Source organism: Brienomyrus brachyistius, chromosome 1 (assembly GCF_023856365.1).
Source record: "Brienomyrus brachyistius isolate T26 chromosome 1, BBRACH_0.4, whole genome shotgun sequence".
In the NCBI taxonomy this organism is placed as follows: domain Eukaryota; kingdom Metazoa; phylum Chordata; class Actinopteri; order Osteoglossiformes; family Mormyridae; genus Brienomyrus; species Brienomyrus brachyistius.
The window spans coordinates 33,237,736-33,252,678 of NC_064533.1; the positions used below are offsets into that span (position 1 = coordinate 33,237,736).

A 14,943-nucleotide genomic window follows, 5' to 3' on the forward strand; every position below is an offset into this window, starting at 1 on the left:
CAGGCCGTATCCACGCATACGCAAGTGGCACTGTGTTGTCAGTAATTTGTTTGCCCATGAAAAAGCACTCCAGACACAGAACAGACCGACATTAACAGCGGACCGACATTAACAGCGGACCGACATTAACAGCGGACAGACATTAACAGCGGACAGACATTAACAGCGGACAGACATTAACAGCGGACAGCCAAGCCCACCTCTGATTCCTTGTCACTTGAGGAACCAAGACTTCCGAAACTGTGGTTCGAACATTCATTGTTCGTTAAGCCCTGAAAATCAAAAAAGAAATAAGACATGATTCTGAAGTTAAAGAAACATTCACATGCGAACGTTGCATGGTAAGTATCCAACATTATTTCATCTTATTAAAAATAACTTTTAAGAAAAAAAAAAACGCAATTTCAGTTACTATCCATCATAGAATAAATTACACCATTCGGGAATAAAAAGCAATAAAACCATCCTTCAATCCTAAATCCTGTGTGACATAAGTCACTGTTGAAAAAAATAAAGACAATCAAAAACTTGATATACTACAGTTCTCAATAAATACTCACTGGGAAAATGGGCAGACAGACCATAAGGCCACAGATGTATTAAATACTCAGAGCATTTATACATCTGACAGCATCACTATCCATCTTATCTTAATGTATGCAGTATACTACAGCGCTTTCAAGTTAATCGCTTTGCAACCAAACCCGTGTGTGTTAGTGATGAGACACCCAGGGTGGTTTGATCCCTCTTCCGAATGGTTACTTTGCAGTTTAAACCCACTGAGAACCAACAGTCACAGTAATCCTCGCCTACTGTGAGTTTCTCCCAACTCACAAACAACACTGATGCACTCACTTTTGTGCCCCCGCTGGCGCTGCCAGTACTGCCCCCGGTGCTGCCCCCGACCCCTCCCATGAATCGCGCCTCCAGCAGCTCCTGCCTCCTGGGGTCCAGGCTGTGGAGCTCATCCATCGCACCTAGAACAAGACGGATGCCATCAGTCCCACAGACGCGAGCACAGCCCCCAATGCGTTAAGCCCACCGGAGCGCCCAACGTACAACAGCAAATCAGATTAATTGGGAAAAGACCCACTAGGGACCAAATTAAATATCCCTGCTGACCAACTGGTCAGGCTTCCTGAAATCATTTAGCAGAAATGCAGCAGTAAGGCACAGCAGCGTTCCTGGGGAGTGCGGGGAGAGTGGCCCGGCAGGGAGATGGATACGTTTTCACATCGTCCGTGCACGGTTACACCCTGGCATCTTAAGAGAAACCACCAGGGTCAGAGTGCACGTCAGTGTTGGGGGACACATGTGACGGTGAAGCAGACAGGGAGACCAGGCAGGGAGAGCAGGCTACCCACCAAGCTCGGAGTAAAATAAGGCTTTGATAAAGAGACACTAATCGGAAGCCCATGTGAGACGAGGGAACGGAACAGCTGAGGGCAATTTATTCTGTCTGCAAATTTTTAATAGGGTAACATTTCTGGTTAGTTCATGTCTGAACATAAATAAGGGAGGGGGGGCAGGAATCCTTAATGCTTCTCAATGCCCTACCTACCAAAACACACAGACACAGATAAACATAACACACATTATAAAACAACATAAATGTGGGCCAATGACATTAGGTAACGTGCTGCACAGTAGGACACAGTGGATTTCACGGTACAGAGCACAGGGGACGGGTTACTGGGTTATGCGGCGTAAAACAGCCATTTAACATCACTTATGTACCTTTAGTAGAAGTCTTCCTGCACACTGAATCAGCCCTCCCCCATTTCTGCTAAATGATCTCAGAAAGCCTGACCAGTTGGTCAGCAGGAATATTTATATAGTCATAAAAAAAATCTAGAAATTCTAATCACAATATGTTCAGAAGAAACCACTCAGCCATAATCCAAAGCAGCACCTAATATTTAACATTTCAAATTTTTTTTTTTTATTAAAATTGCTAACTAAATCAATCTAAAAGTACGCAGAATTATGTCACGGCTTTGCGGGACTGACACACACTCCTGCATACGGGCCCGGGGCCCGGGGCCTGGGGCCCTGACGCCGCCATCAGAGATATGACCTGTAGGCCAGGTGGTCTGCTGACCAGCACAGGTGACAGCAAAGCTTCCTCAAGCCAGAAGTTTCAGGCATCTGCGTGAATGGCAGGGAGGCTTTGGACCTGGGAGAACAGAGGTGGGTCCCAACATACGCATATGCCCGTGTCATTCAGGTCTGACGGGGGCGTGGTGACCCAGTGACAAACCCCATTTACAAACCATTTTCTCATGCCAGCATGCATGTACAGGCCCACAGCTGGAGCCAGTAATCTCATTACTTCCCAAACCTTCACCGACAAACAAACAAGTAAATAAATAAAATTAGACAAAGTATTACATCGGAAGAACCGGCAATCCCATGACCCAAAATCCTGTCTGACCAGCACCAATAAATCCATAGACCGGTACATTTACATTTACAGTATTTGGCAGACGCCCTTAGCCAGAGCGACTTACATAAGTGCTTCAAGACGCTGCGATGAATTTTTCCGATACTAGCTCAATAAGGACCCAGGCAATGAATACCATCTATCTGAATACTCTGTTGAGAAAGTACAGAATTTTACTGGCAGACATAAAAACAATTTCATTTATTAGATCCGAAATGCTGAGCAGTGTTACAATATAAAATTTAAGAAAAAGAATTAAATATTTCATTGCAAACTGAAAAAACAGTAAACATTTCAAATGGCGGTAGAAATCAGAGATTGTGGGGGGGGGGGGGGGGGGGCTGATGTACCTATGAGTTTATTAGATTGATATTGATATTTTTGAATGATTGATCCCATAAGTAAGTTTAAAAAGCTCCATGACGACAGCCTGTATTTAAGCTAATAATTATGGTGGATGGGACTGTCATGTGTTTAATCGGATACTAGTTTTAGGCCTTTGCCAGTGGTTATGGTACAGCGGTCTTGTTAGAGGAAACCAGGCACTGGGCAGCCGACAGGATCATACCCAGGGTGGGTCAGAGGAGCCGACACCCCTTATCATTAGGGCTCGATTCAAAATGCCCAAGGAATGTCTCAGCCCTGTAAAAATACTACAAAGAAAATCAATCATAAATCATAGCAACTGACACCCAAAGGAGCCTGTCTGGCCAGATCTGTTGGCCGTCTTCTGGTTGCAAATGGACGAACTGATCATTAGCAGTCACCTCCCAAAAAGCAGTCAAACAGACAAGACAGAGTACTGCTGTTTACTGATAGCAAAGCCCTTCGGGGAGCCAGGCAGCTCAGCTCACTCGCTGCCCTTTTCCACCTTCAACTCAATACAGATCTTACATATCATGAAACCCCCCCCCAGCTCATTTCCCTCAGACACAGGAAGCCCTTTCACAGAAACGTGAGTCTTCCCAAGCCCTTCACTGCCGTTTACCTCGATGCCAGAAATAGCACAAGCGTCCACAGCAACGGAACAACGAATGAAAGGTAATGACAGAACAACAGAGGCATCAGGGTACTGGGAATCTAAATATAATCACATGGGATTCCTAAAACATTCCTTGGTCACTAAGACCTTTAATTAGTTGTTTACTGAGGCACTGTCATCCTTTAACCTTCTGGCACTTGAACCAACGTCATATCATTAACATGCTTGGTCATTAGCTGGCCGAACATCCACAACCAGGGACAAAATGGCAGCACGGACCTCCGGCCACTGCTGGATTGTCACCGAATACTGGCACAGAGGTGACAAGGTACCAGGTGCCATGGGCACAAAGTCATGCAAGATGGATGTTTTTTGACCATTTTTGGAAAAAACTGTCCAAAAAAAAATTTAAGAGGAAAAATGCACAGTTAGCAAAACTGATTTTTTTTTAGTGTTGATGACAACACACAAAATATCTTTAATGGAAGGAGAGATTTCCACAGAGCAACAATTTTCCAAAAAACTCAACACAGTAGAAAACTCAGGATTCTTAAACTTGATAATTAAATGGTGCAGCACCACTGAAACAAAAAAAATGAGAAGAGGTGACCCGTCTGATTTCGCACTGCACAAGCAAAGGCAGTAAACCTTTTCTGAAATCACGCAAATCTGCTCTAACCTAATTTTGTTGCGATTCATTGCACTCCACCTCCTTCAATACTCACAGGGGGGTAGAACATACACCTTCATAGTAACCTAATTATGGCGGTCAGATTAAAAACAAAACAAGAGAGAAAACCATTCAGGCCTGTTAAGCCTTCAACATTGAACTGGAAATCAGTACGCAGCGTGACATTAATAGCAACCACAGAAAAAAATTAGCGGGCAAAATGGTAAGCGCAGAATCTGTTATTCAATCAGCAATTCACATGAACAACAATCAAGCCTGGAATGGTTAGTCACCTTACACACAGAATTTGCCAAGTCTCCAAATTTAGGTGCCAGTCAACCAAACTGAATTCTAAGCATCTGACTTGAGAGGCAACTGGAACCAAACATCAGACTATTCACTCAAAAGAACAGTGGGTACTTAAACGCGAATATTGTGGACTCAATAAAAAGATGATCACAGTAATTTCTAAATGGATAAGTTTATCATCGATTAGATGAAATCGATACTGATTTGCCTGTGTGTTTATTAGTTAATTAGTTAATTAAAACTAACAGGCATTTTTGGAAATCATACAGGCTGATTGACTTATTGGAAAAATGTGAAGTCAGAGGAACAGATGCACTGGACAAAGTTAATATCAAAAGTATTGTTTTCCTTTGCCACATGTATTTTAATGAAGTATTTTGTTGGGGGGGGGGCATGGAAACAACAGTATGATTAATGTTTCATCCAGACAGAACTGGCTTAAAAACGACAACCTGGCCAGACTGATGGCGGGGGGGAGATAACGTTCCCAAGGCCAAACACAACACCGACAACAAAAAGAATACTTCTGAAATCCCATGATACTGTTCAGGAATCCAAACCACTGCAGCTTCCACTCTCGTGATTTTCTAAAAAACTATTTCTTGGCTTGATTTCCTGAAATATGGACTGATGCCAGTATCTGGCAGGTTTGTACCATTTCCATTGTGCCCTTCATCATCATCATCATCATCATCTAGAACTTTCTGCAAGGCTTTACGGAAACCGGAGCCGCAACTCAAGCCGGAGTATTCCCTTGTAAATATCACGAGCGCACTAAAAGGCAGATGACACACAACCAACGTCAGCACCGAGACAAGGAACGCGCTGAAGATTTACAGGACGCAAGTGTTTTAATCAGCCAACACAAAATGGAACAAATGCTTCCTGGCGAGGGGAATATCTCAGACAGAAGCACGGCCTCTCAACGATCTTTACTGAATCGCACAGGACACTTCAAAGTAAAAGCCTCACGGTGAGATCATTCCTCAGAGTACGGAATACAAAAGATGGCATTATTATATTATGAAGCAACATGCCGTATGAGAGACCCTGCTTGCTGCAATATTTAGTTTCATTTTAACAGGAGGCCACGGAGACGGCCGTCAAACTTCCACGCTGGCCGAGCACCTTCTGAAGCTGACAGACACAGCGCTACACCAGGAACTCGCTACACAATAGCGGCGCTGCCTCCAATAGAGTCATGAAGCTGGGAGGCGTCAGCTTAGGTGCGTCTTCATTGTCGATCCAGCATGAATTAAATATACCCGAGTCCAGGATGAAGGACGGCGTCATGCGGCTGTCCTTTCGATTTCTTATTGTCTCTGAATTATTGAGCGCCTTACGGATACACCAGGGTTTCCCCTTGGCCATTTATAGGCACGGCAGAGAGCCAGGCTAGAAACGTGAGCCAACAAGATCCCCGTTAAGGACCACTGATCAGTTTAGGCCTAGCGCTTAAAAAAAACAGGCATAATCGGAGTTTTAAAATGATTCATACAAAACAGAGTTTCTTTCACTTTTAAATATTTATTCGACGTCACATCCAAGCTGTCTCCTGCCATATGTCCTTTGTTTCCTGGTTGTCTAAGTAGTTACGGAAGATGGATTTTATGCAAGATGGATATTTAGAACCTTGTTTGTCAAGTGGACAGTTATCGATCCTTACATTTTTTTTTAATGTTCAGACAACAAAAACCACTGAAACCGAAACACATGCTTTTTTTTTGAAGATGAATATCAGAGCAAAGACCAAGTTTTCAGAGGGTGTGGAGATTCTCTAAACTAGATCCATTATCAAAAACACCTGCCGATATCCTGTCAAAAAATCCCAGTCTTTTTGGGGCCAGTTAAACATTAGAAGACTTATAAATTACGGCAGCTCAATACAGTGTGGAACAAACAACACATTGTTAACCTAAATGAGAAAATGAGACAAAACAAGAACCACACACCCTGGGGGGGGGGGTACATGACAGCCTGTATGGAGGCCTGATTAGCCAGTCAGTGTAAACAGAAGACAATAAGCTCAATGAGACAGAATTCAGAATCTCTCAAACAAGTCAAATATAAATGATTTACACCCTTTTCTCCCATACTTGGAAGCAAGGTGGTCTCTTGTTTGATATAAAATTCTACAAAAAATAAGCAGATATCCCACAGAGTCTAAGAATTTTATCAATTTAAGAGATGGATGCAGTCTACAACGACAATGTTTGTGATACACAAAACATAACATCAGAGTACAGAACAGTATAGAAAGGATACTCCTGAGTCATAGTGTGCACCCTACACCACTGAATTTGCCGGACTTTTGCGTAACACAGTTTGTGCTGTAAACATCACAAAAATTACACCTGCTTAAGTAATAAGCCAGTCCGTTCATTAGTTAAGTGGCACACTTTCATGACAGTGGGTAAAAAGAGTGTTTGTTGGGGGCGGCGTTGCCATGGCGATTCTGGTCTGTGCCGGAAAGAGAGCCATCTGGACCATGTGCCACCAAGCCGACCCACAGCAACGGCAGCTATGTTAGCGACAGGTACGCTGGACATCATCCCACCTTTTCACGGTGTCCCTCAGACCAGAGGTTACACTGCGCTGTTTAATGCAGTGTTTCCCAACCCAGTCCTCAGGGAACCCCGGACAATCCACGTTGTTGCTTCCTCTCAGCTCCCAGCACACATGTACTAGGTGTTCCTGATTGGCTGGGAGGGAGCAAAAACGTGGACTGTCCGGGGTTCCCTGAGGACTGGGTTGGGAAACACTGGTTTAAGGAACTGCCACTACATTTTCATATAGTTACAATATCTACCCCACCAGCCCATACCCACCCCCAATACACAAAAGGCCGCTTTTCCACTGTGTCAAACTTTTGGTATTTAAACTAAAATTTAAAAAACTGCTTTTTCCATTGCTTTCCAGTACTACTACTGCAGCAGCCAACCACCAGAGGTACTCCCTTTGGTACTTTGGGGCGGGGCTTACCGATTGTGGCAGGTTATTTGCATAAACAAAAACACAAAATACAACCGGCATCTTCAAATAATACTACAATATGCTATAATATACTAGGACTGCACAATATTGGAAAATGTTCAAATATCACAATGCGATTTTGTTGCAATATATTTATCGCAATATTTATTAAGCAAAAAAAGGAGTTCAAAGTAAATTTCTCACAAACCCATCAGTGATTTGAACAGCAAGGATGAAAATAATTATGACTGGCGTGGACAGTGCATGCGGAACTCACACACAAAATCAGCAGTGGTAAACTTTAAACTGATTTTTAAACATATACGAGATAACCTCGAGGAGGAAAAATCATTAAAACTGCAAAGCATGCCAAGTTCTGTTTTCTATGACAGAGTAAAAAATGTTTTAGCAAAACAAACCTTTATGCCAAAATACCTGGACAGTATAAAAGTATAAAAAGGCTGTTCTCAAACCAGCTATCACAGTCCTTGAACCATGAGAATTGTATGTTCGCAAACATGCAATGTCGATATTAATATCACATTGCCCAGCCCTATAATATACTATAACCATTTTGGAATTCAGTACAAAACATCCCAGCACCGGCACCAGTTTTTCACACCAGTGGAAAACCAACAGAAGCAGAATTCACTTCAGTACTGCTTTGAAGCACTAAAGTTCAGTACCTACTGCAGTGGAAAAGCACTCAAAAAGGCCTCACACACAAAACAGATGTCTGTCCTTAGCTATAATATAGCCACTCGGTAAAAAGTAATTTCTGCATTTTGGATTTTTGAAGAGATCATTTAAATCACACCTGTCTAGCAACAAACCCATGTAAAATTATTGGAATACATCCATTTCAATACATAATCACATACATAAAAAGGTTTTGCTCCGCCCCCTTGAAAACCTTCACATAAGCATTTAATCCACAAATTCATAAAAAGCAGGTAATTATTTTCTCCACTAAGAAAAGTACCGAGTAGTACACTGTGCTTCAGTAAACCGATAGAACAGCACAACCAGCCCTGAAGGTCACCAGTACACAGGAGGGGTCCCCAAATGCAGATTTGGGCCAGACTTCACAGGTGACGATGCTTAAAATGCACAAATAGTTAAAAACCTCAGTAAAAACAACAAGAAAACAGCTGGGAGGTGTATTTCTGCTATATAACCCAGCCAGCAAAGAGTTAAGGTAAAAATGACTGTAATGCTCATAAAAAAGCATCAATTTTCCCTTTTGTTTTCCATCTGAATGACTAATACTTAACCTTGTTATGTCCATTGATGATGCATTAGGAGGCAGGCTTTCATCTGCAGCTCTGGGGCACAGCATCCAGAGGGGGTGGCCGCGAGTGTGGCGTCCACATACGGAGCATCCTAACAACTGCATCTGCAGAAACAAGCTGCCCTTCCTCATCGCTCAGGAGCCAGGGGCTGGCTGAGGAAAGGCTGACAAGCCACCAAGAACAAGGCCACAGCACACGCACACAAAACCAGGCAGAGATTTTTAGCTTTTAAAGCTCGATGGAAAAGGGGTAAATCCACAATGTAGCAGTGGAATTCCATAAAACCAAAATATGTATCAGATTAACTTATGGGGGTGGGGGTCATGCCCATCATGGTTTTATATTAAAATAACAAAACTAACCTCAGTTGAAAACGGCATCATAGCACATTTACCATATAATGGAGATTTGGCTGAAATGCACTGCATGTAAAAAAATTCAATCTTAATTGTAATTAAATGCAATTAAAAATGTAATTTTCTTTTTTACATTCTCCAAGAACTGAAAGAGACACTTCCCAACTTAGTTCGTTATATTCTGTGTGCAGCACCTCACATTCCCCTCATTTTTTTATCCCCGATATTCGTCACAGAATTTTTCCTGCGCATCTCCCGCACCGGTGAACTGCAAGCTGGGCGTCAGCACTGCATAGCAGGCCACCCAGTTAATTAAAAGTAATTTCAGAGTTTTTCCGAACTAGTCAAGGGCTGCCTTTTTTGGCTTATGGGTTGCGGCAGACGGGTAGCTGGCTTATTAATGAGGGATTCAGTTTGGAAGCATGGCAGACTGCATGGGTCACGATGCTCAACGAAGGTGCACAAAAGATTCCCTCCAGGCAACTCACAACGAGGTATTTACACGCACAAACCATCTACAAATTCCTTTTTTTAAATTACCGATTTCAGTTTCCAGTGACTATTGAGTTGCATGTTTAAATCTTGTTTTAATTTCTGGATTCAATATGTCACGATCCCCTCTCTTAACTGTTCACAGCCCAATAGGGACAAATGAGGGCAAAACGAGTAAGATTCACATAAAATCCCAAAGCTAAACAAGCACAGGGAAGGAAGTATCAGCTTGATAGCTACAGGTTTGCTTGCACCACATTGAACAATAAAAAATATATATATATATACACACACAGGCACACTTGATTCAGTGATTATACTTGAATACTTGACTCACTGATAATTGTGATTGCAGCATATTATACGCGCTGTAATCAGAATAAATAAATCACTGAAGTAAATTTGGAGACTGATATTTCCCACAAAGATTTGAAGAAACAAATTAATGCCATTATTCTAAATAATTGGGAGGGTACTAGCAGTAAAATAGATAAGTATGGTCTTTCCTTTGCCCCTATAAAAATGTACATTTCACTGAAAGAGCAAAATGGAGCAATAAGTGCACTTCACATATTACTTCTGATACCGGCTCATATTTTTTAAAAGTGCCATAGAAAGTGTAAACAGGAAAAAAATCACAGCAATCAGCAACTGGCGATTGTAAGAATTGTATTATTTCCTGGTGAAACAATGCACTTGTACTTTGCCTTACTAAGATCGACATCACAGGACAGGCTGAGCTCTCTCCCCAAGCGAGCCCAGCTCATAATCATAAACGTCACCGTGTGATTACACAATGTCGCACACTTCATTTTTCATGAAAAATGAGATAAAAAGGTGACAATTGTCAAAATCCTGCTTGCTTCACCAAAGGTGCGTGTGCAGAGATACTGGAACAACTGCTAAAAAAAAGCACAGTGAGACAATTAAAACTGTCTAGTTCACTGATTCTGTCAGTAGCTATGACCTTCAGTCATGTTTGTGGTTGGGGGGGGGGGGGGGGGGGGGGGGGGGCAAGACTACAATTTATTATCCGCAGATGAGTCTCCCCAGGATGACAGGCGGTCACAGTTTTCACCTGGCCTTCTAAAGGATAATACAGAATCAACAGCCAAAGATTCAATTAATATTCCACCATTTCTCCCAGTCTGCTTATAATGAGTCAGCTGCATCATGCAATTCCAAGCAATACACGGTACCAGGGTGTTTACAAAGATATTCTCACAGAATATTGACCATTGCATCGTTTTTCCAAAGTATAAACTGTTCATTATTAAAGTTATGTACAACGAAGACCACCACATCGCACAGACCTTTGTTAACATATGTCGAGAAACAGAAAGTATACAATAACCAGTCTAAGACCCGGGGTTAACTGTTCTATGGGCGCTCGATGAGCTTAGAAGGCCTAAAACCTTGAAGAAGTGCATTCCTGAACCTACACGTTTTGTCCCCGTACTCACTAGAAGACCATTCAGTTGCTCTGTGTCATTCAGAAGCTTCTTGACGTCTCCTGGCACCACAGCATTTGCAAGAACATCATCAGTGCCAGAAACGATAGAAGCATCCAGCATGGAAACTCGGGCTGCGTCTTACGCGAAGTTACACAAGGGCAGATAAGGTTAAGTTTGCTAAAGGCTATAATTAAGCCACAAGGTTAAAAAATGTGATCTTTGAAACGTGTCTATTTACTCAATACTCGACTCATTGATAATATAGGTCAGTGGTAGACAACTATAGTCTGTCAAGAGCTGCAAAATCTTTTGGTTACCTGTACAGAACACCAAGTGAGGCGATTACTCAAATGAAGGACTAGCTAAAGCAATTATGACAAATTATAAAATAAAACCCATCAGACTGAGGACGATTTAAGGATCAGGGTTTTCCTGACATTCATACAGAGCGGCGGCCTTGCATCCCGACATACTGAAATGGAAATTTCATGGTCCCGAAAAACATTTGTTTGAATAGCGAACAAATGAATGAAACTGGCAAGTGACTAAAGAACCAAGTCATTTGCAACCAATTCCCTATGTAGTCTTATCATACGAATCAGAATATTATCACAATCAGTATATTTCTTGTACAATAAAAAGGTATCCATGATTAAATGTGTAACTTAATATGCATTTATTCAACACTGTGCACGAATGACTAATGTGTTATAATATCACAAAACTGACACCTATACAATTTAACTGTAACTACGAGTGTACGACTTTTTACAACATATATGCTAGCATGCAGATTGAACCCCCTATTTATGACAGGTGAACCAATGGTAAAGTGCATCAATGAACCCAAAAAACTGTAGTCTTTAAAAACAAGATTCTGCTATTCATTTTCGATAAAACCTTTACCCTTTTCTTTCATTCAAATTACAAAGTTCGACCACAAATTTTAGCAGGTAGCAAAAACAAACCTTTCAATAATTTATCATTTTAACATACATTTATGCAATGCATCCTACTCTTGTACTTCACTGGAGTGCATCACAAATGTCCCACTTTCAAACACGGCTAACTGTGAGCCAAGGTGAACTGTGGAGCCATATTGCAAGCAACTGGGGGAAATCTACAAACTACTTTGATCTAAGCAGCTTCGATCTGAGGCAACTCACCCACAATGGAAATACATCTCGTCTTTTGTATGCAGGCGGCAAGGAGCTTAGAGGTTAACAGTGTGGTTAATGCTGGTCCCAGAAGGGGCCATTCTGTTGTACCCATGAGAAAAGCACTTAACCTGAATCCCTTCAGTAAATTATCCAGCTGAACAAACAGATAGCTTAGAATGTGTTTAATAATGTATGCGTGTGACTTTGGATGTGTCTGCGAAACAAAAGGATAACACAAATAACGTGACATGCACAGCCAAAGCAGCAGGTTCATTAAATCATCATCAGTTCATCCTCTAAATCCAAGGTCTAGATCTCCATTGCACTTCCAAGAAGTCTGGAGTCATCTTTGCACTCATATACTTACAACATATATAAAAACTTCAAAGTCAAACTATAAGAATGGCAAAGCCTAATTGCCACCCAAACAGCAAAACACTAAACAAGATTGTTACAACTCCCCGCAATAACTTGATATACACTTTTAACCAGGATAATGCTGATCCACCATTTTAGCAATCAAACTGTTGCAATTGTTCAGGCAGAAAGCAAGGTTTCAATACCGCAACACAAGTATTGGTTATTTATAATCAAAACCGATGTTTGCTAATATTAGGCAAGCAGTTTATGGAAATTACACAGTAGGACTACTACGGGGCTGCCGACGTTAACATCAATCAAAAAACATGCTCCTACAACTGTGATTAAGAGTCATCCCAGTGCATTGCAATATTTGCATGCTTTGAAAAGAGGACGTAGCGTCAGATCCGCAAGAAAAAAACAACTATGCATTGTGTGCATGGCACAGTTTACTTACAGCAACAAAAATGTGTCATCGCCGACTTGATGCCAAAAAAGGCGAAGGGAGCTGTTAGCCTTTACCAGAATAACGTCGCTATTGAACTCGACAGCCAAGCGTACCTAGTGTTTGCATACATATTTCTTTAAAATTACAAAAAATAACCTGGCAAGGCTATCTGAATTCATCCTCTCGAAATAGAAAATCCAAAAGGTCCTCCATGATGTCAAAAGACCCGACCCTTTTTTGTTATCAAGACATCTTAACAAATAAAAACGGGAATCCAGTTAAATGATCAACTGCTGATTCTTGATCCGATCGACTGAAACTGCCACAAATCGGTCGACCGATCCACGATATCGATGCAACCAATGGAGAAATAAATTATGTAGCTAGTTGCTTTTCCGAATGGCCTCTTGAGATTTTTTTTTTTTTTGCCTTGATACTCCATATCAAGCAGACACCTATTTGACTGGATGCACAGCACGATACCTAAGCCACGGCCTTGGCATTGCTAGGGCTCCTCATTTCCCGACGGCTCGTATACATGCACAACAACAACAACAAAAAACATTTTCGCGATCCCTAAACAATTAGCACGGAAAAGGAATGGATTCACGTTACCTTCCTTTGCCTTCACCGGTACCGTGATATGTTGCTGAGAAAGCAAGCCCAGTGTTGGGGACGTGGAGAGCTGGGACCAAGATGGCGTCCCCTCCAAACTTCCACCACTTCCACTGTTACTTTGGACACTCATCAAGCTACTTTTCAAGACTAGGGGGGAAAAAAGCAAGCAAGCCGCCGGAGAGTTAGTGACACCGAAGCCCCGAGAATGGGGCGGTCAGCGAAACATGTGATCCGTCGGCATTAAGCGGCGCGCAAACGGTGTTTTTAGGAAATCGCTCGAGAGCGCAGTTTGGACAGGAGCCTCCGTGCACCTCTGCAGTGCGTCTTGAAGTAGCCTGGGAGTGTAACCTTAGCATCGGGCGTCACGCATCGCCTGAGCACAAACACTATCGCGAGGCTCCCGCACCTCGGGCACATCCTAACGATGATCACGGCGGAGCTGTTCCGGAGTCTCCCGAAGGTGCACGGCGCTCACCACTGCTGAACGCTGCCGCTAAGTCCTTAAATGAACACCTTCCACGTCCTACGTTACATCACTTACAGTTCGTAAAACGCGTAAAAAGTAGTATAATATAACATACGTAGCTGCATAATTTTTTTACGAAGTCACGTAAAATTAGTTGGGAGGAAATTCATTCTGTCGTAGTCTATTTCGCAATTCTTAACATGATGAATAGATTAACTACAAGTGGTTTTAAAACGCTTTAGATGAATGGGTGCATGAAAATATTTTAAGTATATACTTGTTTTTGTTTATGTTTTGTTATGCATTATGCATGCGGTAATAAATGTATTCTATGAAAAGTCTTTAATCGAGTTTTTTTTCTTTTTTTCTACCGAAGGAGAAACGCATACGCGAGATGCATCTTCGTTATAATTCCCATTGGTTTTTTTATGCCCGCTAGTCCTATGCAGGGTCGCGGGGGTCCGTAGTCTGTCCCGGAAGCTATGGATGCCTGGCAGGGGGGAGTAACCCAGGACGGGTACCCCATCGCAGGGCACACTCCACCATCTCCCCACACATACACACTTATGGGCAATTTAAACATAGCATATTTTTGGACCGTGGGGGGAAACCGGACTGCTACCGATGTTAATCTAGAATTAGAATTTCGAGTTTTGTTGCTTTAAGAAAAGTTACATCTTGCGCACGTATCATTTCTAAAGTCAAATCCTTATGTCAACAGAAATGCATATTCATCATTTAATCTTTTGACATATTTCTTTATTGAAATATGTCTATATTTAAAAGCAGTTGCACAAAACACTGGCACAAAATGTACAATCCGCATCCAGCAAGCCATCATCTAAATGCTTACACTTGTCATGGGGGGGGCCTGGAGCCTATGCATTGGAGCACAAGGAACACAAGGCTGACTTACACCT

At 42.1% G+C, this 14,943-nt stretch overlaps 1 protein-coding gene across 1 annotated transcript in view; it reads right to left on the reverse strand.

The window, feature by feature from the left end:
• The window catches only part of tlk1a (tousled-like kinase 1a), a 30,797-nt gene extending 16,471 nt beyond the window's left edge, over nucleotides 1-14,326 (reverse strand). The window contains exons 1-3 of the mRNA XM_048980323.1: nucleotides 13,555-14,326; nucleotides 856-977; nucleotides 201-272 (exon numbers count right to left, since the gene is read on the reverse strand). Coding sequence (XP_048836280.1) covers nucleotides 201-272; nucleotides 856-977; nucleotides 13,555-13,687 — 327 coding nt within the window. The 5' untranslated portion in view covers nucleotides 13,688-14,326. The remainder of the gene's footprint in view (nucleotides 1-200; nucleotides 273-855; nucleotides 978-13,554) is intronic.
• Between the last annotated feature and the right edge of the window lie 617 nt (nucleotides 14,327-14,943).